The sequence below is a fragment of the Schistocerca americana genome, chromosome X (genome assembly GCF_021461395.2).
Source record: "Schistocerca americana isolate TAMUIC-IGC-003095 chromosome X, iqSchAmer2.1, whole genome shotgun sequence".
Taxonomy (NCBI): Eukaryota; Metazoa; Arthropoda; class Insecta; order Orthoptera; family Acrididae; genus Schistocerca; species Schistocerca americana.
Genome location: NC_060130.1, coordinates 732601840 through 732626806, shown reverse-complemented (window position 1 = coordinate 732626806; position 24967 = coordinate 732601840). Strand labels below are relative to the sequence as shown.

Here is a 24967-nt window from a genome sequence, read left to right as displayed (position 1 = left end):
GGTATGGTAGCCGTTATGATGTGGAACATGTCAAGTGCACAAGAAATGCACATATGAAACAAAAATTTTTAATATACAGAAATACAGAGGTAAAGATCAATATTTCTATTATTTACCCCATTCCCTTAAATGGCACAAAATGCATATACTATATTTATAGATTTATTTATTCCTATTCAAGAATTCATCTATGGTATAGGAGGAGTTGTCAAGGAGATACGATTTCAATTTATTTTTGAAGCTATTACTGCTCTCTGTCAGACACCTTATTTCATCTGGTAATTTGTCGAAAATTTTTACATCAGCATATTTTACCCCTTTCTGTGCCAAAGATAGGTTGAGCAAAGGATAGTGTAAGTTTTTCTCTTTTCTGGTATTATAATCATGAATGTCACTGTTGTTTTTAAACTGGTCCATGTTATTGAGAACAAATTTTATTTGTGAGTAGATGTATTGTGAGGCTGTAGTAAGAATTCCCAATCTTTTTAAAAGATGCCTACAAGATGTGCGACTATGAACCCCACACATTATTCTAACCACTTTCGTTTGAGCAGTGAATACTTTTTGTCTAAATGTTGAGTTACCCCAAAATATTATTCTGTATGACATCAGAGAGTGAAAGCATGCAAAGTACGTTAGCTAACCAATTTCTATATCCTCAAAATTGACAATTATTCTGATCGCAAAAGTTGCTGAACCTAGTCGCTTTAGGAGATCCATAACATGAATTTTCCAATTAAGCTGGGCTATTGGCTGGGGCTGGCTGGGCTGTTTTTGAGGGAAGAGACCAAACTGCGAGGTCATCGGTCTCATCGGTTTAGGGAAGGACGGGGAAGGAAGTCGGCCGTGCCCTTTCAAAGGAACCATCTCGGCATTTGCCTGGAGCGATTTAGGGAAATCACGGAAAACCTAAATCAGGATGGCCGGACGCGGGATTGAACCGTCGTCCTCCCGAATGAGAGTCCAGTGTGCTAACCACTGCGCCACCTCGCTTGGTTTCCAATTAAGATTCTCATCTATATGAACCCCCCAAAACTTAGTATGCTCTACCCTGTCTACTGACTTCTGTTGATGTGTTATATTTATTGACGGAATTGTACTTTTTGCAGCAGAAAATTGGATGTACTGTGTTTTTTCAAAGTTTAGAGCAAGCCCATTTGCAGAAAACCAATTAATGACTTTTCCAAAGACCTTATTTGTATCATTTTCAATTTGACTTTTTTTTACTGGATTAATAATGACACTTGTATCATCAGCAAACAGTGTCAGTTAAACTTCCTGTTTCAGATAGGAAGGGACGTCGTTCACACATGTCAAGAACAGATGGGGACCCATGATTGAACCCTGTGGAACACCTAATGTAATTTCACCCCAGTTCGATGAAGTGGCAAACTTATTTAAATCACTTGACCCGTATAAGGAAATTTCTGGCTTCCTGTTCTGTAGGTATGACTTAAACCACTCATATGCTATTCCATTTATACCACAGAATTGTAATTTCTGTAACATAATGTCATGGTTCACACAATCAAATGCTTTAGACAAGTCACAGAAAATTCCTATTGGTGACATTTTACTATTTAAAGACTCTATTATGCGGACAGTGAAATTGTATATTGCTGTCTCAGTGGAACAGCATTTTTGAAATCCGAACTGTGATTTACTGAGTATCCCATAACTGCTGAGATGGCTAACAACTCTTGAGTACATTACATTCTCTAAGATTTTTGAGAATGCTGTAAGCAGGGATATGGGCCAATAATTATTGTAAATGTGAGGGACACATTTATTGTGAACGGAGACAGGCAATAGTCTAACACAATGAAGTTTGGTAGTTGTGACAGTGGGTGATGTTGGTGGTAGTGATGAATTTCGGAATAAATACAATCATTACCGAGCCAGAATTAGAAAGATCCTGTCTTCATTTACTGCAGCTTCTCTCATCCTATCAGTATGGTGGCCTTGGGAGCCACCATACATGACGTAACATGACAATGGCAGTGGGTTGAGAACAACAAGACTGCACAGTGGCATAAAAAAAAACTTTCTCAGGACCCAGGCACTATCCATCACATAGGTGTGGAAAGCAGTAAATTTTCAGGATAGTAAAACTCATCTATACAAAGCAGAAAGTTTACAACATGAGTACACATCGTGGTTGGTGGAGTTAATTTGTGAAAGTGTATCAGGTGGGTGAGGGGGGCAAACATAGTCAAATACCTACTGCCATGGGTAGGAGAACTAGGTCTTTTTCAAGGTAAACCATGACAAGAGACTCCCCTTCAATAAAAATATCCCAACCAGTTTAGAGATTTATTCATCATATACAGAGAAAATAAAATGTGCCACACCAGCATGCAAAAACCCCACAGAAATGAAAGTACAGGAGCTTGAAGTTTAATTACAGTGTTTGAACAGCACAGTGGTATGCCTTACAGAGCACTGGTGTACAGACAATGAAATATAGCATATTGTGCTATCATCATATGAATGTGCAAGTTGTTACTGTAGAACTACCTTGAAGAATGAGAATCATGTATTTATATCAGGGGCGGCACAAATCCAAAAAGCTAGCGAAGACTGGATCACAATTGGTGTAGATAAAAATTTTGAATTGGCAGCCATTGAACTAATAAAGCTAGACATTTATAAAAAGTTAATCATTCTGTGGTTGTACTGCTCACCTAGTGGTAATATGAGCACTTTCTTTTAAAGTCCTGGAAATAGTTTCAGCCCCCAAATCTACCATAATATTACGTGGAGACATGAATATTAACTCAGGTGTTGAGGGTAAAACTAGTAATAACTTCCTAAACATTTGGAGCACTTCTCGTGTATCACAAAGGATAAACACTAGTACTAGGGTACCAAAAATTACAGCATCAGTTTTACACCCTGTACTTGCAGATATCTACAGGGAAAATTTTAAATTATTTATAACAGATCCTGGCCATTCTGATCATTACTATCAGATAAACAGGCTATACAAAAGGCTTGGTATAATCTTCAATAGTGCAGGCCTACAAAAGGATCTTCTCAGAACATCCAATTCATACTTTTCCTGTGGCATTCACAATCAAACCAGAATCAACTGAGCCAAACAAAGGACTGCATAAAAAACATGTAAGCTGATGGCATTCCTGATTTGTGAGGAAACCTAGCATAAAATACCACAAGTTTGTGGTTCTAGAGCCAATAGTGTGTTTACATCAAAAGAATATTGCACAAAAGGGACCAACCGAATGAGGCAGTGCAGTCGTTAAGACACAGACCACATATTCAGGAGAATGGAGCTTGCCCTGTATGGCCGTTCTGATATGGGTTTTCAAAAATCATTTCTGGAAAATGCTGGGATGGTTCCTTCACCAAGGCCATGGCTGAGCATGCATCCTACTAATCTGTTTAAAGTGTACTTACATATTTTGTGTGTATTTGCATTGTATTATGATAACAAATTCTATATCATTTTAAGATTACAAGTGGACAAATGAATGAGTAAATAAATAAATGTCTCAATGTTTTCATGACCTGTTAGCTAAAGCTTCAGAGGACCTAATGGGACACCATATACTTTTTGTAGTAGTAGTCATGATTCAGACACGGATAATATGTGTGTCAATCCCCCATCCCCGAGCCACTGCAATCATTTCTTTATTCTATCTACAGTATTATATTCATAAATTTATGTCACAATGAAACTGCTTCTTTTTATGCAAAATTGTGTGCCAGTAGTGGCATTAAGGAGAAAAACAGTATACCTAAATTTTCAAGCAAGTAATATGTGAAATTATTACATCCAGTTGACAGATCATTGTACACGAAGCTCTGGAAAGAACAGAAGAGAAATGAACAGTAACGAAAAGTGGGGAAAAAGAGGGAACAGGCACTTACTCTACTGGTGGCAACACAATCAAACTTCTTAGTGTTATCTTACAACAAGAACTATAATATACAAGATGTATCCAATTTGTGTACATTTTGACTTCAACACCACATATTCAAATTTAAGAAAATGAATTTAATTAACCTGTGACGTTCAAAGGACTGGGTGTAGAATAAAAGACACAACCAAGAAACATTAAGTTTACCATGGGAAACCAGTCAATAACGGTCATTTCATTACGGTGGCAATGATAAGAATCTTTCTTTTTTCATATCTGTAAGAGAAGTATGAATTCTATGGCTTGGAACGATGATGGTTGCCAACAAATCTGGGGATTATAGCAGAGAAAGACAACTGAAAAAAGGTAATTTCTTTGCAAAAATAAGATCTCACCTTAAGTCGCCAATTACTACCGGCATCTGTTTTGATCTTTGACAGCCATGACTCAGTAAACCATTCAGGTGCACTGAAAATTAACAGGCAGATATCAAAATAGAGCATTCAAATAAACTGCTGTATATAGTACACAATTAACAACTGCATGTTAAAGTACTGGGAAACTGAAGACAGTATTTGTTAGCACAATGAAATCACGTTCCCATGATGTTTTTGTAATTAAAGGCTATCATAGCAATTTATTTACATTCATTATGCCAAACCTAGCATTAATTATGCTGAACCACACAGAATAAATCCTAGTTAAGTTACAAAGGATAATTCTAAGGATGACAAATGATTACATCAGAATGTAAATACCATACTGAATGCAAATCTGATGCACACTTTTTTTTACCACATGCAGTATTCAAAATAGAGGTGTGCATAAGATTCAGTGGCAAATTACATTCAGGTACAAACTTGAATCCATTGTTCACTGGCAACGTAACTGAAACTTTAGTATTGTTTCTTACATCACAATTCACTGGTGCAATTCTCAACTTTGTTACAGTATTGTTGGCCTATTCCTGTGTAGTGTGTTTGCATTAGCTGGTCACAAAATGGAAGACAAGCAGAGAAGAACCTCATATGATGCTACTTGCAAGCATAAAGTAATTCTTTATGTTAAAAATATGGTAAGAGGAGGACAGCATGAGTGTTCAGTGAAGCTGAGAGTACCATTTGATTATGGAAGAAATAGAAACTGGCATTATTTGTAACTACTGGTATTACAAAGAAAGTCACTGGCCCTTGCTAAAGGAAAACACTGTGGTGTTCAGATGCAACAGACCAACCAGCCAAATTGAGGCCCACAATAACGCCCCCTTCAAATTATGTACGGTTCTGATAATGCTGTTTCCCTTGAGTACACGGTATTTCTGTGTCCATAGTGATCACTGAACATCTAACGCTGTTTATGCCCATTATATACCCTATCACTGCCTAGTAACAGCACTAATGCACTCCAGTGGTCATTCTACCTGTCAAAAAGAATTTCAACTCTTATCATTTACATACCTGCCAATGGTGTGTATGTGTATGGAGTTACATTGGCATTCAATAATGTCTTCTATGAGCTTCACCTTTCTGTCAGCAGTGTATGTAAGTACTTGGGAATGGCTACTAGTTCTTAATTTTGGATCCATTGTTTTCCCTTTGATTGTTGGGAGAGACTCACAGGAAATATGGCACAGTCATGTTATTTCAATTCTTTCTGTAGCAGTTTCCCGTAGTCTTCTGTTTACCTCCGATTATTAGACTTGCACTTTCCTTCATGTTCCTATGAAGGTTGGAACTTGGCAACACTACTGTGGAGACACTAGGCAATGGAATCTACTATTGTTGCTGATAGCACACGTTGTTGACATACCTACCTTACCTCCGAGCAAATGGACTTGCCCGTCCCACATCACCGGTGTGTGCACAATGGAGGCAAACACAGTCACTTGTGAGTGAGCAGTCTAACGTAATGGTGTCACTATGTTTTCGAAACAGAAACAACGGATTTGGATCAAGACTGAATGCGCCAGAGGTCATACAGCGCAAGAGAGCCTTCAAGGTCTTCAAGAGGCATGTGGGGAATCGGCATTGCTGTACATAGAAGTCGCACTTTGGGTAAAAGCCTTCAACGAAGGTCGGCCAAACTGTGGCAGACATGCACCGGGCAGGTTGTCCTAGCATCTCTGAAGAAGAAGCGCATGCTGTTGCAGCGTTAGTGGACAGTGATCGACGCCATACGATTCATGAGCTCACCCACGAAAGCGGATTACTGCATATGACTGTGCTTCGCATCCTGAAGGAATGCCTGGGCACGCGAAAAACTGCATCACGATGGGTTCCACATGACTTGATGGAAACGCAGAAATGGATGCGTTATGACACTGCTCAGACACACTTGGAGTGCTATGAGTGTGAAAGAAAGACTTTCTTACGCTGTATCGTAACACTGGATGAGACATGGGCCACATCATATGAGCCAAAACTGAAACACTAATCCAACGAATGGTGTCATTATGGGTCACTGCAAAAGACAAAAGTGCGTCAGAGCCCCAGTATGGTGAACGTTATGGTGATTCTCGCGTACAACTGTGATGGTGTTATCCTAACGTATACGTTCCTCCACGGCAGACCGTCAATGCACAGTATTACTGTTCATTTTTGGAGCATCACCTGCGGTCAGCTTTGCGAAAGAAGCAGAAACACTTTCTGCGCAACCCACCACCCATCATTTTGCATGACAATGCACAGGCGCATACAGCACAATCCGTGGCTGCTCTGTTCAGTCGATGGGACTGGGAAGTACTGTACCATCCACCATACTCCCCGGACTTAAATCCTTGTGACTTTGATTCGATTCCGAAGATGAAGGAACCACTTCATGGTATTTGCTTCAGAACTGTTCCAGAGATTCGAAAGGCAGTAGACCACTCCATTCACACAATCAACAGAACAGGCTCTGTTAACGGTATACTACACCTTCCAAATAACTGGCAATGGGTTCTACACAACGCTGGTGACTACTTTGAAGAACATAACAGGTGCAAACATGTAACTCTTTTGTATCGGTTGTGAATAAATAGTTGCCACTATTTAAGTTCCAACCCTTGTATATAGTTCTTTATACTGGAAGATGGATAAAGGCTGTGCTTTTTCTGTGCAGATGCAAGGAGAAATGGCCATTGTCTGCAAACAGTTCAAGTAAATGTAAGTACTGGCTGCACATTTGTATCCCCTTATGCTTTGGTAAATGGTATGGGGTGCTGTCCATTACGGAAAGCACAGCTGTGCCTGAATGGGATGTCTCCTTAGTTCCAGCTAATTCTGCACAAGCACAGAGGGCAAATACACTGGTAACTGGCAGCTGAAACATCATAAGAGTAATATAGCTCCTCTAGAATATTAAGTGACAGATCAGACAGGAAGGCCAGTGTGCACTCAGTATGTCTGTTAGTGCGTCTCTTCCAACAAGATGTCAGCAGCTGTTGAATGCATTGGGTGCAGCAGACTGTGAATTGTAGCTCATGTCAGCATGAATAACACCTGCCATCTGGATTCAGAGGGCATCATCCTCTGTTCCTTTAGAGAGGTGGCAAACATGTTTTTTGGCTGGGGAGAGGGGGAGGGGCGGGAAAGGGTTGTGATTTCCAACTTGCAGCCTTGTAACCAGAACCGATCAGAACCCACTGGTCGGCAAACAAACCAGACGATTAGGTGATTCTGTGACAATCTTAGATGCACATTTCTTGACCTCAGCTGTTGGGTGGAAAAAAATAGTCCCATTTCTCCCCCTCCTTCAATAGGTCAGGTGTGCAGTAAAGGGAAGTGAATGTTCAGATAACAGACTACACATGGCATGCATATGAGAAGCTGTTTAGTTTCGAGAAACCCAGTGACTTAGACATTAGCCACATTCGCCCAAAAAGGAGAACATTTTGCCTTGCCGTAACATTTTAGACTGCTGTGCAGAGCATCAATGGCATATGAAAAATTATGAAAGTGGTGGTGGTAATTGCTGGAAGCTTGACGTTTTACCCAGAACTCATGTGGCAAGAAGTCCAACAATATTTTATACAACGTTTGTCCTTGAAGATCAGAAAACAATGTGCAGAAGTGTCAATGGTAAGGTCCCACAATTAGTCTCACTTATTTACAATAACAATACCCACGCAATACAAGGAGCGTAATGCTTGCTGGAGCCAGAAGTGAATAACAACAGAATCTCAAACTCTGGCTGGGATGTACATGGTGGGGGCACTAATTGGTAATGCCTATTGAGGTTGTTACAGATTCTAATTTAGAAATAACTAATGGGAAGGTAAGTGTCAAAGTTAGGCCAAACACAGTAATCATATGCTTTTGTAGACCACTTGCCTCTGGAATTACTGTGGCAGAATCCTTCAAAGAAAAGTCGCAGAATATGGTGCTTAAATTTCCTGAACATGCTATGGTAATAGGAGGAGATCTAAACTCACCGGCTATAGACTAGGAGACTCATGACTGCCCCTTTGAGCCCAGTGGTTTCTGCCTCATACCACCAGTTTATTAATTTTCTTTTGAGGTACCAGTGCCTTTCATGTGAAGACAATGATGCTATTGAAAGACAGAGCCTCCCACATGGTACACTGAGGTACTTCTACTAATGTAGAGCAATGCAGCAATCTCTTACAGCATTCAAAGCAACAGCTGGTATGGAGTGTTTACTATATGATTGTAGGAGATACTGCCTGCAAATTTTTGTTAAATAATTTACTTGAGGTGCAGTTTTTGCATAGTAATCATACTGAGAAGATCAATGACAGTGCAAGTAAGTATATCTAATGTTACTGTAACATAAATTTGAGTTTGTACTACAGCTGTTACAAGTGGTTTCAACAGGAAACCACTGGCATTGTATGTATTTTTATAATTAATTCTGTAATTGGATGCAAATTTATTAAATTTTAGGCCCATTTTTGCTTATTATTTGTGGCTATAAATTCATTTAGGCATTATATGTTTGTGGAAGTTTCAAGACATCACCCACAATCTAAACATCCACCTTTTAAAAGAAGAAATTATGAGTAATTTGGATTCAGAGATTTGTGAGACAGAAAGTTACGGAACAACAGGAACTTTAACTCCTTTGAACTACTACTCACTGAAAATGTATTTCATGATTATGTTCGTGACAACAATGAAAATGGGCCCGCCATGATAAACTCACAAATAAGATGGTTTACATCATACAAATTAGCAGCTGACTTCTCTGAAGAGATCAGATGAGATGTTGAAGTATTTCTGAGCTTGTTTCCACAAGAAATGATAGTATGTAGACAACTGTATGCTGCAGTGGGCCCAAAGTGAAACCACCTCCATAAAACAAATGATTGTTTACTTTTTGACAATTTCTTGTTGTACTCATTGCTTATGATGTCAATAAAGGTTAATTTTGAGACAAATTTTAAAATTATATTTTTGGGACTCAAAGAGTTAAAACAAGTGGCATGGACAGAGCTTTGTTTGAGATTGGTCCACAAAGTTTTTATGTAAATTCTGTTGTATAGTAATTTACAGAACTTACCCATTATGGAAAGTTCTTAGATCTCCTATTAACTAACTGATCCAAACTTTTCAATTAAAGTAATGTTGAGGAGAGGCAATCACTGACCATAAGCCTGTTATAGCTTCAACAACTACAGGTGTTAAAAAAGAATGTTAAGAGATGTAGGAAAATATTTCTGCTTCATAATGCACATTATATTAATAACCAACATCAAACATTCATCTTCACGAACAAAGATGTAGGTTATTAATGGTTAAGATTGGAAAGTATTGTACAATATGTTGTAACCAAAGACATCATGAACAAAATTGTAGGGTTAGACAAGTTGTGCCATGTTTATATAAGGAAGACCATTAGGAATTGCTCATACACAAAGAAAGTTTATCACAAATTTAAATCAAGTCACAGCCTTGTAGACAAACAAACTCTGAATACAGTCAAAATTAATGTCAAGAGAAAAAGCAACAGAAATTCAATGAATTCAAAAGTAAAATTTTGCCTACCCATTTTACAAAAAATTCTAAGAAGTTCTTATCTTATGTAAATATAATAAACAGATCAAAATCATCTATACAGTAACTCAGCGAACATCATAAACAAATGTAACAGACTGAACATGAGTGTGTGGAAAGATCCATTATTGTTTGATTTCACAATTTGTCATCTATTACTGGAATCAGTAACAACTGTAAAATATCTGCACTCCACACAGCAAAGGAGATCCCTGATAACTAAAAGAGCTGTTGTCACCTTTCAACCTCAAAGTGCAAATGGTCACCAAAATACTAAGTGAAAGCCATAGTTGCCTTAACACTGCAGCAACACTGAGACATTGGCTTAGGAACATAAAAGAAATCACATTATGTTATTGGTTGGATCAGACACACAAAGCTGCTACGCCAAGCCCACTTTCACTGCAAGGGGTCTTCCTTTGTATGGACTATTTGAGTAAGAGTCTAGAGCAACCTAAGTGGAAGGGCAATAGAGAACCAGTAATAGGAAAAGTAGGTGCCAGACTGAAATTCATGGGAAGAATCATATGGAAACCACTGAAAGAGTTAGCTTACACGACACTCATTCACAGAATTCTTGGATATTGCTCATCACTGTAAGGCCCTTATCAGATGGGGTAAATACAAGAGATAAAGAAGATCCAAAGTAGAGTGGTGGTTAGTTCACAGATTTGTTTAGTAAGAGACAGTGTCACAGAGACACTCATCAAACTCCAGTGATATAGTATAAGAGAGGCATTGTGCATCATGGAAAAGTTTATTGTTGAAACTACAAGAATGTCCAGTCCTAGAAATAGAGCGATATATTTCTCTCTGTCATATATTTCTTACAAAATGACCAGATCAATAAAATGAAAGAAATTTGAGCTCACAATTGCTACAGCATTTTACCAACAGCCGTTCTTCCTGGCACCTTTCATCAATCTAAGAGAATGAGGGGATGGAGGGGTTGCAGAGCGGGGAGAGGGGGCTCCAAGATTGATTCCCTCAGTATACATATTGGTATTGCAGTTGAAGCTAATTATTGCACGAGTGAGTTCATGTTTTGCTGGTGCAAGTTTACCTCCAGTCTACTCTGTCTCACATATTGTACCATGGTAACCTCTGAATCTTATTAGCCAACCTCCACGAACTTTGAGACTATCCTCATGAAACACAATACAATTTTATTTTTTTATTTTTTATTTATTTTTTATTTTTTATTTATTTATTTATTTTTTGTCTTCAGCACAGAAAGAGGTTTATTTACTGGATTGTTCTGATAAAACTCTTCTTGAAACCAGTTGCACAATAATGCATCTTTATACCTACACGTCACATTTGAGGAAAAGTGTCAACTACTTCATTCCTCAATTTGACAGGACAGAGTGCACTCTCCTTTACCTAGTGTAAGTAACTTTCAACATCTGTAGTCTTATTTGCTGGAGTAACAGAACAGTCTCTTACTCTCAATATTCTATAGGCCAAGTTGGCATTAATGCAGTATCAGTCTTTTTGAGAAAGTCCTTGGGTGGTTACCTGCAATTTTAAAATCTGGCCATTGTCACAAGCAGTGCAACAATGCCGAATAGATGTCTTGAGTTTCACATTAATAGAGACTGTCAATGAATCTGTGATTCAGTGTGGATTTGTCTTAAAACTGTGAATGTATTTGCAACTTGAGGGGTGCTAAAATGAGAAAAGTAGTAGTTATCAACATACTGTAAGGCAGAAATAAAAAACTGGTATGCTAAATAATACTTCACATCATGAAGACATAAAATTTAAAGAACGAACTGACGCCAAGGTAGACAAATGTGTGAGACTGTGAAGTGCTGCAGTAATTATCAAAGGTAACCAAACAGGCCTAAGCTTTACAGGAGTAAAGTATGTTAAATATGGACAGTTATGAACTGTGTTTTTGTAATGACTAAATAATAATAGTTATGCCAATTTGGATACTTGAACTTGTGATCGGGAGTGTGTTCATGTGTTTTATATGCTCGAAAATTTTGTGCCACTTGAGGGATAAGAAAGGGTAATAAAACACTAAATTAACTTGTATTTCAGAGCTTTCTTCTCACTAACATAGTAAATACACAATAAACATTTAGTTACTGGTCATGGTCAACAGTATTCCCCCTCTACCTCAAGTGAGAGTAACATACACATCAATATTTCTATTAAGGTTACCCATAATTTTTTTTGCCTAGAAAGTGAAGGGAAGTGGAGGGACTGGGCAATGTAACCTTACAGGAAACTCAAGTTGTCACATAATCATGACTTATGTAGTCTAATAATAATTTAAAAAAGTCTTTCACAGAAATACGTCGACCGAAGTACTGTAGCACTTTTGCAACCTCATTATGGAAACTTGGAAAATCTACCTGAGAAAAGCAATGTAGTCATCCTTGGCAGTTTTAACGTAAAAAGATTTGTAATTGAAACTAGAATTACTCTGCAGGTCAGTTAGTTATTTCACATGCACAGGGGCGCTTCCAACTGAAAAGACAAACAGTCACAAAAACACCTCAAAAACAAATATAAGGTTGCCCATGCCCTCAAAACCTATATAAAACTATCAGTATAATTGTGGCAAGGCCACAATGAATTCTTCAAACCCTGCACTTTCTTTGATGCCAGTAAGCTTAGGGTACTGGATTATTTTTGTCAGAATGCGTCCCTTCTACAACACGACTTCCTTTTTAAATGCATCCCCATCAAATTAGAAAGAAGTTGCCTCACAATGTTTAACCATGGGCAGTATGCGGTCAAGTCCACTTAAGATGCAAAGTCTGCAATCAATTCTGGATGTTCTAATTTTAGTTCATGCACTCCTTTTTCCTTCATAAATGCAAAAATTGTGAGGTGTAATCAAAAAATTGTTCCAAGCATGCCCCTTGACTTAACCAACATATTTTGCAGTAATATATGAAGTGTCCATAATCTTCGTTCATTTTCACTGAAAACTGTTGCAACTGAATATGGAATAATGGGTGTAACTTCAGAAATATTACTATTTGTACCGCCAATTTCTTCAAGTGCTCCAGGCCTGAAAATTTAGCACAAAGTGTTTCTTGAAGTACAGAACAATGAATCCCCTCTGTCGACCATAGTAATTTTTTCTTCTTTCACTGTTATCTAAAAGTTTAAATTCTTTCTTCATGAAACAATAATGTCATTTTGTAGCAAATAAGCAATGTCTGTCTCTTATATGAATTGAGAATTTTCATCCCTCTCTTCTATCATTCCCATTCATTTTAAAGGATTGTGAGGATAGATTGGTAGACTGCCTCTACCATGAACAAATAGCAAAGGGTAAACAGCACTGACATCACGATTCTGCTGAATTCAGAGAGCTGTGCTGACCACAAAATGTCATTAGGCCCATCACCAGCCGGGTCACTTCTAGCCCTATTCTCCAGTGCAGGCTCTTTGTGGCACAGGAGGCATCCACTGACAGCACCACTGAGGCCGACGACATAACTTTCCTGAGCACCAAGTGCTGTCTTACACAATTAGGTGGGGATGTGGGGGTGGATACAGGAATAACACCAGCATACAGGTGCCCCAATAAGAGGAGAGGACTGTGGTAACCTGCAGTTACCACCTCAACTGCATTGGCACCTCACCGTTCATCAAAGCTCAGCAGGACATGAGATGCTGGCCCGGCACGTTATTTAATCAGCCCATGCTGGCACATGGTGACGAAGCTTAGTTGCCTGGAGGCAGCACTTTCAGACAACAATGACAGTCGTGCATTAAGAGCAGCATGTGCATCTGCTGTTCAGCACCACGTGTGGAAATGTCTAATGCTTTTTGATTTAATCCCAGAGCAGAATGGCTTCTGTCTCATTCTCCATTTCAAGCACTACCTAACTCCACTCTGCTCTTAAATCACTGCCTGTCAGGTACCAAACTGGCAATGTACAAGGATGATTTACTGAACAAGTTTTTGGTTTCTACATTAAAGTGATTTCATTGTTGCTGACTTTCTCAATTTCGTGTGTTACTACAGAAACCACATCTTGGCAGCAGAAGCAACAACAAAAACACTGCATTCAATTAAATCAATACAGAACAGAGTAAGTATCATGAAATGTATGCACATTGAATTATGGGGATTTTTAGTGCTTCCATAGTTATCTGAAAAGTAGTGTCGCAGAAGCGTTAAATTTTTTCAACAACTATGCACGTCTAATTCGGAGTATTAAATGACACAAACAGTAATACGGCTGTGAATAATCCAGCAGTTAAAGGTGAATCACAGTTGTCAGGATTTTTGAATATACGTGTAAGAGGAAAGAACACAAGGACAAAAGACATTGGCACACCAATTGTCAAGGTAGATGGTATAGAAGACTTAGTCTCACAAAGCCTGCACATCTGGATGAAAACAGAAAATTGTAAATAACAGTCACTCGATCAGAAACAGTATGCAAGCAGGGATTCAACATCATGCAGAAGAGAATCTTCACTGCATACATACCACTGCTGCAGTTGTAGGGCACAAAAGCCGTAAAACTGGTAAATGAAATAAAATTGACTGGAAAAGGATCTTCCATTCAGAAGTATTCTTCTATGCTTTCAGAGTGTTCTACCACAAATACAGACAGAAAATGAAAGGCTTTGGTTTGTACCCTGTTATCTGAGTAGAGGTCAGTATGTTGGCACATATGTCCATACAAAAATTTATGAAAGTACCATACCATACATTGAATTTGAAGCTGTACTCCTGGCAGAGTACTTGACAGAAGCCAAAGAGGGAGAAGTAGACTGGCTGTTGTTAAGTGGCCCCAATTACAGAAGAGATAATGCGGCATTGAAGAAATTTCTAAAAAATGACTGGGAGACGAGTCAGTGTTTGGATCAGCCACTGACGATAGATGTGTTGGGATTCAGTCCAATCAGTAGATTGTCATAAAAGGTGAAGACAAAGTTAAGAGGATAGAAACTGTGAGCAGAAACCTAGAGCAAATGGACCATGTACATTCAAATGAAACCAAAACAGAAGAGACAACAAATGGTATAAGAATCAAAGATACACATAATGAAGACAGATGACAAGTATATGGCAGACAAAATAAGATGGAATCACACAGAGCTTACAGTATTAGTGTCAGTAGAAACTACAATCACATGAGGGAACTGTGTGATGAAAACTTCAGGCACAATGGAAGAAACATTTTCCAAGGGGAGTAACTTATCAATGGATAATGTCAGGAAAGATAAATGGATGAAAGCTTTTCAGAGTACAACTTTCAATTGTTCTAGCATGTCAGCCTAATCTCTCATTCATAAACTGGACTCCTTATCATCAACATTAAGGAAATGTGCAACGGTTAATGTAGACTCCATAGCAAGCCACCTTGTCTCAAATTCCATTCCATAAGGGGTTCAGTAGAAGGGTCAAAAGTGAACTCATAGGGAAAAATGAACTTCTCAGTAACACCTACCAGAACTGTCTATGAAAAGCAGCTGCAGAGGTGAAGGGCCACTGGGATGTCTTGGGGGAGCAGACACCAACACTCTGAGAACAGCAGTGCTGCCTTGGGTTTATTCATCACTTCAGTACTGTCCGCGCATATGATTCTACAGTTCCTAAGCCCCATCTAGTTGATGCTTTATTTTGACAGGCCATGCGCATTGTATCTGGTGCCTATGCTTGAAGGAAGCATTAAAAAAATGAATGGGCTGAAGGCAAAAATTTATTAGATATTGGCAGTTGTGGTGTACCTTGCCATAACAAGGTCTGCATCTACAGCAACATCTGCAATGGTCTGAAGGTAGAAGACTTATTTGATCTCGGCAGTTGTGACGTACCTTGACATAACTGGATCTACATCTATAGCCACATGCAACTCCACAAGCCATCACATGGTGTGTGTGGCAGAGGGTACCCAGCACCACTACTAGTCATTTCCTTTTCTGTTCCACTTGCAAGCAGAGCGAGGGAAAAACTACTGCCTATAAGCCTCCATATAAGCCCTAATCTCTCTCTAGTCTCATCTTCATGGTTCTTACACAAAATGTATGCTGGTAGCAGTAATTCATTCTGCAGTTAGCCTCGAAAGCAGTTTCTCTCAATTTTCTCAAAAATGCTCCTCAAAAACAACAACACCATCTTCTCCAGCAATTCCCATTTGAGTTCCCAAAGCATATCCATAATACTTGTGTGTTATTTGAACCTACCAGTTAAAAATCTGGCAACCCATCTCTGAAGTGCTTTGATGACTTCCTTAAATTTGACATGCTATGGATCCCAAACACTCTGACAGTACTCAACATTGGGTCGTATTAGCGTCCTATATGTGGTCTCCTTTTCATATGAACCACACTCTCCTAAAATTCTCGCAATAAACCAAAGTTGACCCTTTGCCTTTCCCACTACAGACCTATATGCTCATTTCATTTCATATTGCTTTGCAACATTATGCCTAGATTCCAATCTATACCTGGCAAGTTGAAGTCATCCCTTATTGCAACGGGATGATCAGGAAAATTACTAATGATATCCTGCAAGTTCTGTCTGAAGCACTCTACAACTACAGATCCTGACCCAGGTTCCCTGGGGCACTTCTGATGATACCCTTGTTTCTGATAAGCACTCGCTGTCGAGGGCAACATACTGGGTCCTGGTACTTAAGAAGTTTTCAGACCACTCACATATCTCTGAATCTATTCCATATGCTTGTATCTTTGTTAACAGTCCACAGTGTGGCACCATGGCAAATGCTTTACAGAAATCTAGGAATATGAAATCATCCCGTTGCCCTTCATCCATGGTTCACAGGGTATCATGAGAGAAAAGGAAAAGCTGAGTTTCACATCTACATCTACCTCATACTCTGCAAGCCACCTAATGTTGTGTGGTGGAGGGTACTTTGGGTACCACTATCTGATCCCTCCAACTCTGTTCCACTAGCGAATAGTGCATGGGAAGAATGACTGTCGGTAAGCCTCTGTATTGGCTCTAATTTCTTGGATTTTCTCCTCAGGGTCAATATGCGAGATGTTTGTCATCAAAAGTGTAGCTGTACAGTAGTGGATTTCTTTTCCTATGTATGCACAATATGTTAAATTTAGTTACGTTCAGGGTCAACTACCAGAGACTGCACCATTCATCAATTCTCTGCTCTCTGCAGGTTGTTCTGCAAATCCTTACAGACTTCTGGCATTGCTACTTTGGTATAAACAACTACATCGTCTGCAAAGAGCCTTCAAGAGCATTCGGTGCTTTCTACTAGATCATTTATATATATTGTAAAAGCAACGGTCCTATCACACTTCACTGTAGTACTCCGGATATTACCTATACATCTGTCGATTTTGTTCTGTTAAGAGTGATGTGTTGAGTTCTATCTGCAAGAGGTCTTGAATCCAATCACAGACCTGCTCCAATACTCCGTAAGCTCATTTTTTTTCATTAAATGGCAATGTGAGACAGTGTCAAAAGCCATTCTGAAATCAAGAAACATGGCATAAACCTTAGCGCCATTGTCCACTGTGCTGTGGATTTTATGGAGGAACAGAGTGAATCGAGTTTTGCAGGATCTCTGTTTGTGGAATCCATGTTGATTTTTATAGAGGAGATGTTCATTTTCCAAGAATGTCATAATTCTTGAGCATAAAATATGTTCCATAACTCTAACAACAGATTAACATCCACAATATAGGTCTATAATTGTGTGGATCTGTCTTACGGCCTTTCTTAAAAACGGGAATGACCTGCACTTTTTTCCAATCGTTAGGTGCCTTTCGTTGCTCAAGTGATAAATTACTGCTAGAAGGGGAGCAAGTTCTTTCGCATAATCCTTATAGAATCTTATAGGTATCTCATCTGGTCCTGAAGTCTTTCCACTACTAAGCGATTGTAGCTGCTTTTCAATTCCGTGATTGGTTATCTCAATATCTGTCATATTGACGATGATTGAAGGGAGGGACAGTGTTACAATCTCCCTTGGTGAAACAACTTCAGAAGACCAAATTCAGTATTTCAGCATTCTCTCTGTTATCTTCCATTTCAGTGTCAGTGTGTTTGCTGAGAGAAAGAATAGACGATTTTGACCCACTTACTGATTTTACACATGACCAAAATCTCTTAGGGTTTTTACTCATATTGGTTGACAACGTCTTACTTTCAAAATCATTGAACGCTTCTCTCATTGCTCTTCTTAATCTCATTTTCGCTTCTTTCAGCTTTTGTTTGGCAGCTAGGTTTTACTTCTCTTGAACCTGAGATGAAGTGCTCTTTGTTTACGTAGTGCTTTTCTAACATCGCTATTAAACCATGGTGGATCTTTCCCATCCCTTAAACCTTACTCGGAACATATTTGTCTAGTGCATATTGTAGGATGCCTTTGAATTTTTTCCATTTGCTCTCCACATCTTCGTCCTCATCACTGACTATTTAATGATGACTGCTGAGATATTCTGAAATTTGTATCCTGTCACCCTTGCTGAGCAAATATATCTTCCTACCTTTCTTAACATTACTTGTAGGACCAGTTGTCATAGATGCTGTCACAGCCTTATGATCACCGATATCTTCCTCTATGTTAACTGATTTGATAAGTTCAGGTCTGTTTGTTGCCAGGAGGTCTAAGACGTTACCTTTACACAATGGTTCTCTAACTATCTGCTCAAGGTAATTTTTGGACAAGACATCCAGGACAATTCCCTGTCTCTGGCACCAGTTTGAATGGCATAACACTCCCAATCTATACCTGGCAAGTTGAAGTCACCCCCTATTACAACGGCATGATCAGGAAAATTACACGTGATATTCTACAAATTCTGTCCGAAGCACTCTACAACTACAGATCATGACCCAGGTTATCTATAAAAGCATCCGATCACCACTTTTGACTGTTCTTTGATACTCAATTTCACCCAGATTAATTCACATTCGGAATCTGTGATAACCTCACTAGATTTTACTGAATTTTTTACTGCAATAAACACGCGGCCACCATTGGCGACTAACCTATCTTAACGATAAACATTCCAGTCTGAACTTAGGATTTCATTGTCATTGACGTCTGGCTTCAAACAGCTTTCTGTTACCAATACTATCTGTGCATTATAACCTTCAGTAAGCGATACTAATTCTGGGACCTTTCCTTGCATGTTCCTGCAGTTTACTAAAATCATATTAATCTTTTCTATCTTTTATCTGCGAGGACCAAGATTCTCCGAGGTCGCTGTGGCTGATTTAACAGGCAAATCATCTTTGCTCCCAAGGGAGGGGTCCTCTAACCCAGAAAAACCCCATGCGCACGCCACATGCTACCCTAGTAGCCGCATCCTGCATGTAGTGCACGCCTGACCTATTAAGGGGGACCCTACAATTTTGTACCCAATAGCGGAGGTTGAGAAATTCGCATCCGATACCATCACAGGGCCATCCGAGCCTCTGGTTTAGACCTTCCACTCTGCTCCAAACCAGAGGACCACGATCAACCCTGGGTACAATGCTACAAATAGACAGCTTAGCTTGCACCCCCGCATGCATTGCAGGTTTCCTTCACCAAATCAGCCAGCTGCCGAAAGGAGCTGAGGATGGCCTCAGAACCCAAGCAGCAGGCATCACTCGCGCTGACATGTGCCACTACGTGCGGCCGGTTGCACCCAGTGTGCTTGATAGCCACCAGCAGGTCCTCCTCCACATCAAAGATGAGTCCCCCTGGCAAACATACTGAATGCACATTGGAATTCTTTCCCGCCTTGCCTGCTATCTCCCTGAGGGGCTCCATCACACGCCTAACATTGGAGCTCCCAATGACTAGCATACCCACCCTCCGTACTTGTCCAGACTGGGCAGGAAAATCGACTGTTGGCCCAACAGGAGAGGCATCCCATGCTGTCTCAGAGTTATCATCAACACTGGGAAGCACCTTGTACCTGTTGCTAAGATGTAGGGTGCCAGCTGGACGGCCTGCTCCTTCTTTCACCTTCCACCCAGTGACACACAAACCCACCACTGTCTGCCATCCATCCTGGAGTAAGGACGGACCGGTCAGATGATGTGTATCAGAAGCTGCAGTGACGTCTGGGTCACCAGGGGATTCCAGTGGCACCAAAGGTGTCGCAGGTCTCGTCATTGGTGCCCCGACGGCACTGCTACTTCGAGCATTAGCTAGAAGCTTGTCAACGGTAGCAAACACAGCTTCCAGCTGTTTACAGAGAGCAGCCAACTCTCCTTGTGTCTGCTCACAACAAGCACAGTTCCTAGCCATATCGTACTTTCTAAAACTGTGATGATTTGTTGACAAAAGCTTTTCCCTCCCAAGGGAATTTATTACATTCAAACTAAGAATATGTTCAGGATTCTGCAGCAAACCAGTGTTGAAGATATTGGTCTGTAACTTTGCAGGTCTGTTCTTTTACCTTTCTTCTATACAGAAGTTACCTGCCCTTTTTTCCATTTGCTTTGGACTTTTTGCTGGGTGATTGGTGATAAATGCGAGCTGGGTAAGGGGCCAATGCCATAGAGTACTCTTTGTACAGCCAAACTGGGATTCCATCAGGACCTGGTGACTCATTTGCTTTCAATTCTTTCAGTTGTTTCTCTACATCAGCAGTTCTTATCACTATGAATTATGAATTACCTCGAAGAAATCGGTCTATTGACACACAGTCAACAAGGGTTTAGAAAACATCGTTCCTGTGAAACACAGCTAGCTCTTTACTCACATGAAGTATTGAGTGCTATTGACAAGGGATTTCAGATCGATTCCATATTTTTGGGTTTCCGGAAGGTTTTTCACACTGTACCACACAAGCGGCTCATAATGAAGTTGCGTGCTTATGGAATATGGCCTCAGTTATGTGACTGGATTTGTGATTTCCTGTCAGAGATGTCACAGTTCATAGTAATTGATGGAAAGTCATCAAGTAAAACAGAAGTGATTTCTGGCGTTCCCCAAAGTAGTGTTATAGGCCCTTTGCTGTTCCTTATCTATATAAAGGATTTGGGAGCCAATCTGAGCAGCTGTCTGTGGTTGTTTGCAGATAACGCTGTCATTTATGACTAATAAGTCATCAGAAGATCAAAACAAACTGCAAAATGATTTAAAAAATATACCTGAATGGTGTGAAAAGTGGCAGTTGACCCTGAATAACGAAAAGTGTGAGGTCATCCACATGAGTGGTAAAAGGAACTTGTTAAACTTTGGTTACACGATAAATCAGTCTAATCTAAAAGCCGTAAATTCAACTAAATACCTAGGTATTACAATTACAAATAACTTAAACTGGAAGGAACATGCAGAAAATGTTGACATACAGAAAATGTTGACCAAAGACCGTTTTATTGGCAGGACACTTAATAAATGTAACAGACCTACTAAGGAGACTGCCTACACTACGCTTGTCCATCCTCTTTTAGAATACTGCTGCGCAGTGTGGGATCCTTACCAGATAGGACTGACGGAGCACATCGAAAAAGTTCAAAGAAAGGCAGCATGTTTTGTATTATCGCGAAATATGGGAGAGAGTGTCACAGAAATGATACAGGATTTGGGCTGGACATAATTAAAGAAAGGCGTTTTTTGTTGTGACGTAATCTTCTCATGAAGTTCCAATCACCAACTTTCTCCTCCGAATGCGAAAATATTTTGTTGACACTGACCTACATAGGGAGGAATGATCACCATGATAAAATAAGGGAAATCAGAGCTCAGACGGGAAGAAATAGGTGTTCATTCTTTCCACGCGCTATACGAGATTGTAATAATAGAGAATTGTGAAGGTGGTTTGATGAACCCTCTGCCAGGCACTTAAATGTGATTGCAGAGTATCGATGTAGATGTAGATGTAGATGTAGATGTATGTCCTACATACAAGAGTCTGTGTGATGGTCAAATGACAGTATGTTTGTGCGATTCTCCTGAGTGAACAATTTCTTAGAAGAAAAATTTAAAACTTGGGCTTCTTCTACTGCCACATCAGACTGGATAGAAGCCTCAGACCTACTTAGGAATTTTACATAGGACCAGAATTTTCTCGATTTCTTGGCACAATATCTATTGCTAAGGTGTGATGGTGGTAGTTTTTGTAAGCTTTGGGCATCGATCTTTCTACAGATACACAAATTTCTATTAACTTCTGCCTGTTGTCATTTGTGTGTTCTCTTTTGTACCAAGAGTACAACAGTATTTTCTTCATCAGTATTCTTCAAATTTCATTGTTAAACCACAGTGGGTCTCTTCTGTTCTTAAGTCACTTACTTGGCACATACTTCTCCAGAGTATAATTTACAATGCGTTTAAACTTTGCCTATAATTGCTCTATGTCCATTGTACTGGAACTAAATGATGTCAACTCATTGTCTAAGTAGGATGCTGACAACTGTCTAGCTGCTCTTCCTAGCAGAAATACTCTCCTAGCCTACTTGATAGACTTATTAACTTTAGTAACCAAAGTTGCTGTGATAATATCACGGTCACTAATCCCTGTCTCTACACTGATGCCGTCAATTAGGTCAGGCCTGTTTGTAGGTATGAGGTATAAAATACTCCCATTGTGTGTGGGATGTTGTACTAGCTGATCACAACATTTTTTGAAAAATGTGTTCGAAAGAACTCTGCACGAGTGTCTGTCTGTACCCCTGCAATGAATACAATAAATGTCCCAGTCTATATTCAGTAGGTTAAGTCGCCTCCAGCTAATACTGCATGGTCTGGATATTTCCACGCTACTGACCACAGACTTTCTGCCAATCATCATGGCGAACTTGGGTGGCTGGTAACAACATCCAACAATTAACTCAAATTCGACCTCAGTAGAGACAATATTTATGTCAACTGCAAAGAACACACCCCTCCTAGGGTGTTTATAAACTGTCTTTTTGATATATGTTAAATAAATCGCTAAATTTCATAGCTTCCTACTTTGGGTTCCAGCCAGCTCTCGGTCCCGAGAATAATTTGGGTGCGAGATGTTTCCTGAAGGGCAGTAAATTCAAGAACTTTTTTACAAATACTTCAATAATTTACTGATAAAATTTGGACAGTCGAAATGTCTTTACTCTGAAAGCGGTCTGATTTCACTATCTTCAAGATGCCTGGCAAGTGTTTGTCAGAGAACCTCAACCTACCATCTAGCCCAAAAAAAAAAAAACATGTGCATTCCACAAGTACTTTGCTAGCCAAGTAGCTGCTTCCTTTGTGTAGTGCACAGATGACTTATCAAGGAATGTCCTACAATTCCCCTCCTGATAACATAGGTCCAGAAATCTGCAGCCAAGACTGTAACAGAGTCAACGAAGCCTTTGGCTGAGAACCTCCACATGGCTCCAAACCAAAAGATCTCAATCAATTCTGGGAATAATGCTGCAAACTGTGAGCTCCGTTACATATTTTCTGTAATTACATTTTGGAACTATTATGGAAATTTAGATATCACAGTAATCTGTCAAGTGTATGGCTGCCGAACAGCAGTGGCAGGCTGTTCCCATGGCCAGAGAGCTCGAGTAGCACATATGCAATGCCATATCGTGCTTATAATAAGCAGGTAGGTGGTGTGAGGAATGGCTTGCAACATGAGGACATATCTTGCACTCACAGATTGGAAATGGCATCGAGAAGAAGCACCAGTCATAAGCTTAATTATACAAATTAATAACAATAATTCAGTTTTGATACATATGATGTCAGAGGAAGCCTTTCAGTCAGTCACCATAATTGTGGCATTATTACAATGCAGTAAACTTGAAGTTTTGCTGAACAAATGTTAGGGGCAGGGTAATCTGAGAAAATACAAGAAGGTACAAGACTCTACAAAGTTAAATAATATGTTTTCTAGCACATCAAGTGCATGTTAGCAATTAGGCCAATCCATTTGAGATCATCATGCTGACTAGGAGCGTACTTTTTATATACATTTTCAAGTTAGTTACATTTTTTACCATCAGAAGTATATTACTGCAAATTTCACAGTGTTTAATTACAATAAAAATACCATGTTAGCCTCCTGATTTTTCATTTCATAATGGTAGCTACCTGCACTCCAACCAGAAACCACACTTTATGAGTTTACAGCATGATAGCACCAACTACTGCTAGACACATCATCAGAAGGAAATGCAGCACATGGAGCAGGCAGACCAGTTAAATGCTTGCACACGAGATTAACTCAAAGCCAAGCTACCTTCATCTTCCCTCCCTCAATGATACATACACTCCTGGAAATTGAAATAAGAACACCGTGAATTCATTGTCCCAGGAAGGGGAAACTTTATTGACACATTCCTGGGGTCAGATACATCACATGATCACACTGACAGAACCACAGGCACATAGACACAGGCAACAGAGCATGCACAATGTCGGCACTAGTACAGTGTATATCCACCTTTCGCAGCAATGCAGGCTGCTATTCTCCCATGGAGACGATCGTAGAGATGCTGGATGTAGTCCTGTGGAACGGCTTGCCATGCCATTTCCACCTGGCGCCTCAGTTGGACCAGCGTTCGTGCTGGACGTGCAGACCGCGTGAGACGACGCTTCATCCAGTCCCAAACATGCTCAATGGGGGACAGATCCGGAGATCTTGCTGGCCAGGGTAGTTGACTTACACCTTCTAGAGCACGTTGGGTGGCACGGGATACATGCGGACGTGCATTGTCCTGTTGGAACAGCAAGTTCCCTTGCCGGTTTAGGAATGGTAGAACGATGGGTTCGATGACGGTTTGGATGTACCGTGCACCATTCAGTGTCCCCTCGACGATCACCAGTGGTGTACGGCCAGTGTAGGAGATCGCTCCCCACACCATGATGCCGGGTGTTGGCCCTGTGTGCCTCGGTCGTATGCAGTCCTGATTGTGGCGCTCACCTGCACGGCGCCAAACACGCATATGACCATCATTGGCACCAAGCCAGAAGCGACTCTCATCGCTGAAGACGACACGTCTCCATTCGTCCCTCCATTCACGCCTGTCGCGACACCACTGGAGGCGGGCTGCACGATGTTGGGGCGTGAGCGGAAGATGGCCTAACGGTGTGCGGGACCGTAGCCCAGCTTCATAGAGACGGTTGCGAATGGTCCTCGCCGATACCCCAGGAGCAACAGTGTCCCTAATTTGCTGGGAAGTGGCGGTGCGGTCCCCTACGG

General features: G+C 40.2%; 1 protein-coding gene across 2 annotated transcripts in view; it reads right to left on the bottom strand.

Moving 5' to 3' along the window:
* Nucleotides 1–24967, bottom strand: part of LOC124555702 (protein Hook homolog 3-like) — a 185081-nt gene that overhangs the window by 126822 nt on the left and 33292 nt on the right. For both annotated transcript variants that reach the window (XM_047129705.1, XM_047129706.1), the window contains exon 3: nucleotides 4277–4349. In XM_047129705.1, coding sequence (XP_046985661.1) covers nucleotides 4277–4349 — 73 coding nt within the window. The remainder of the gene's footprint in view (nucleotides 1–4276; nucleotides 4350–24967) is intronic.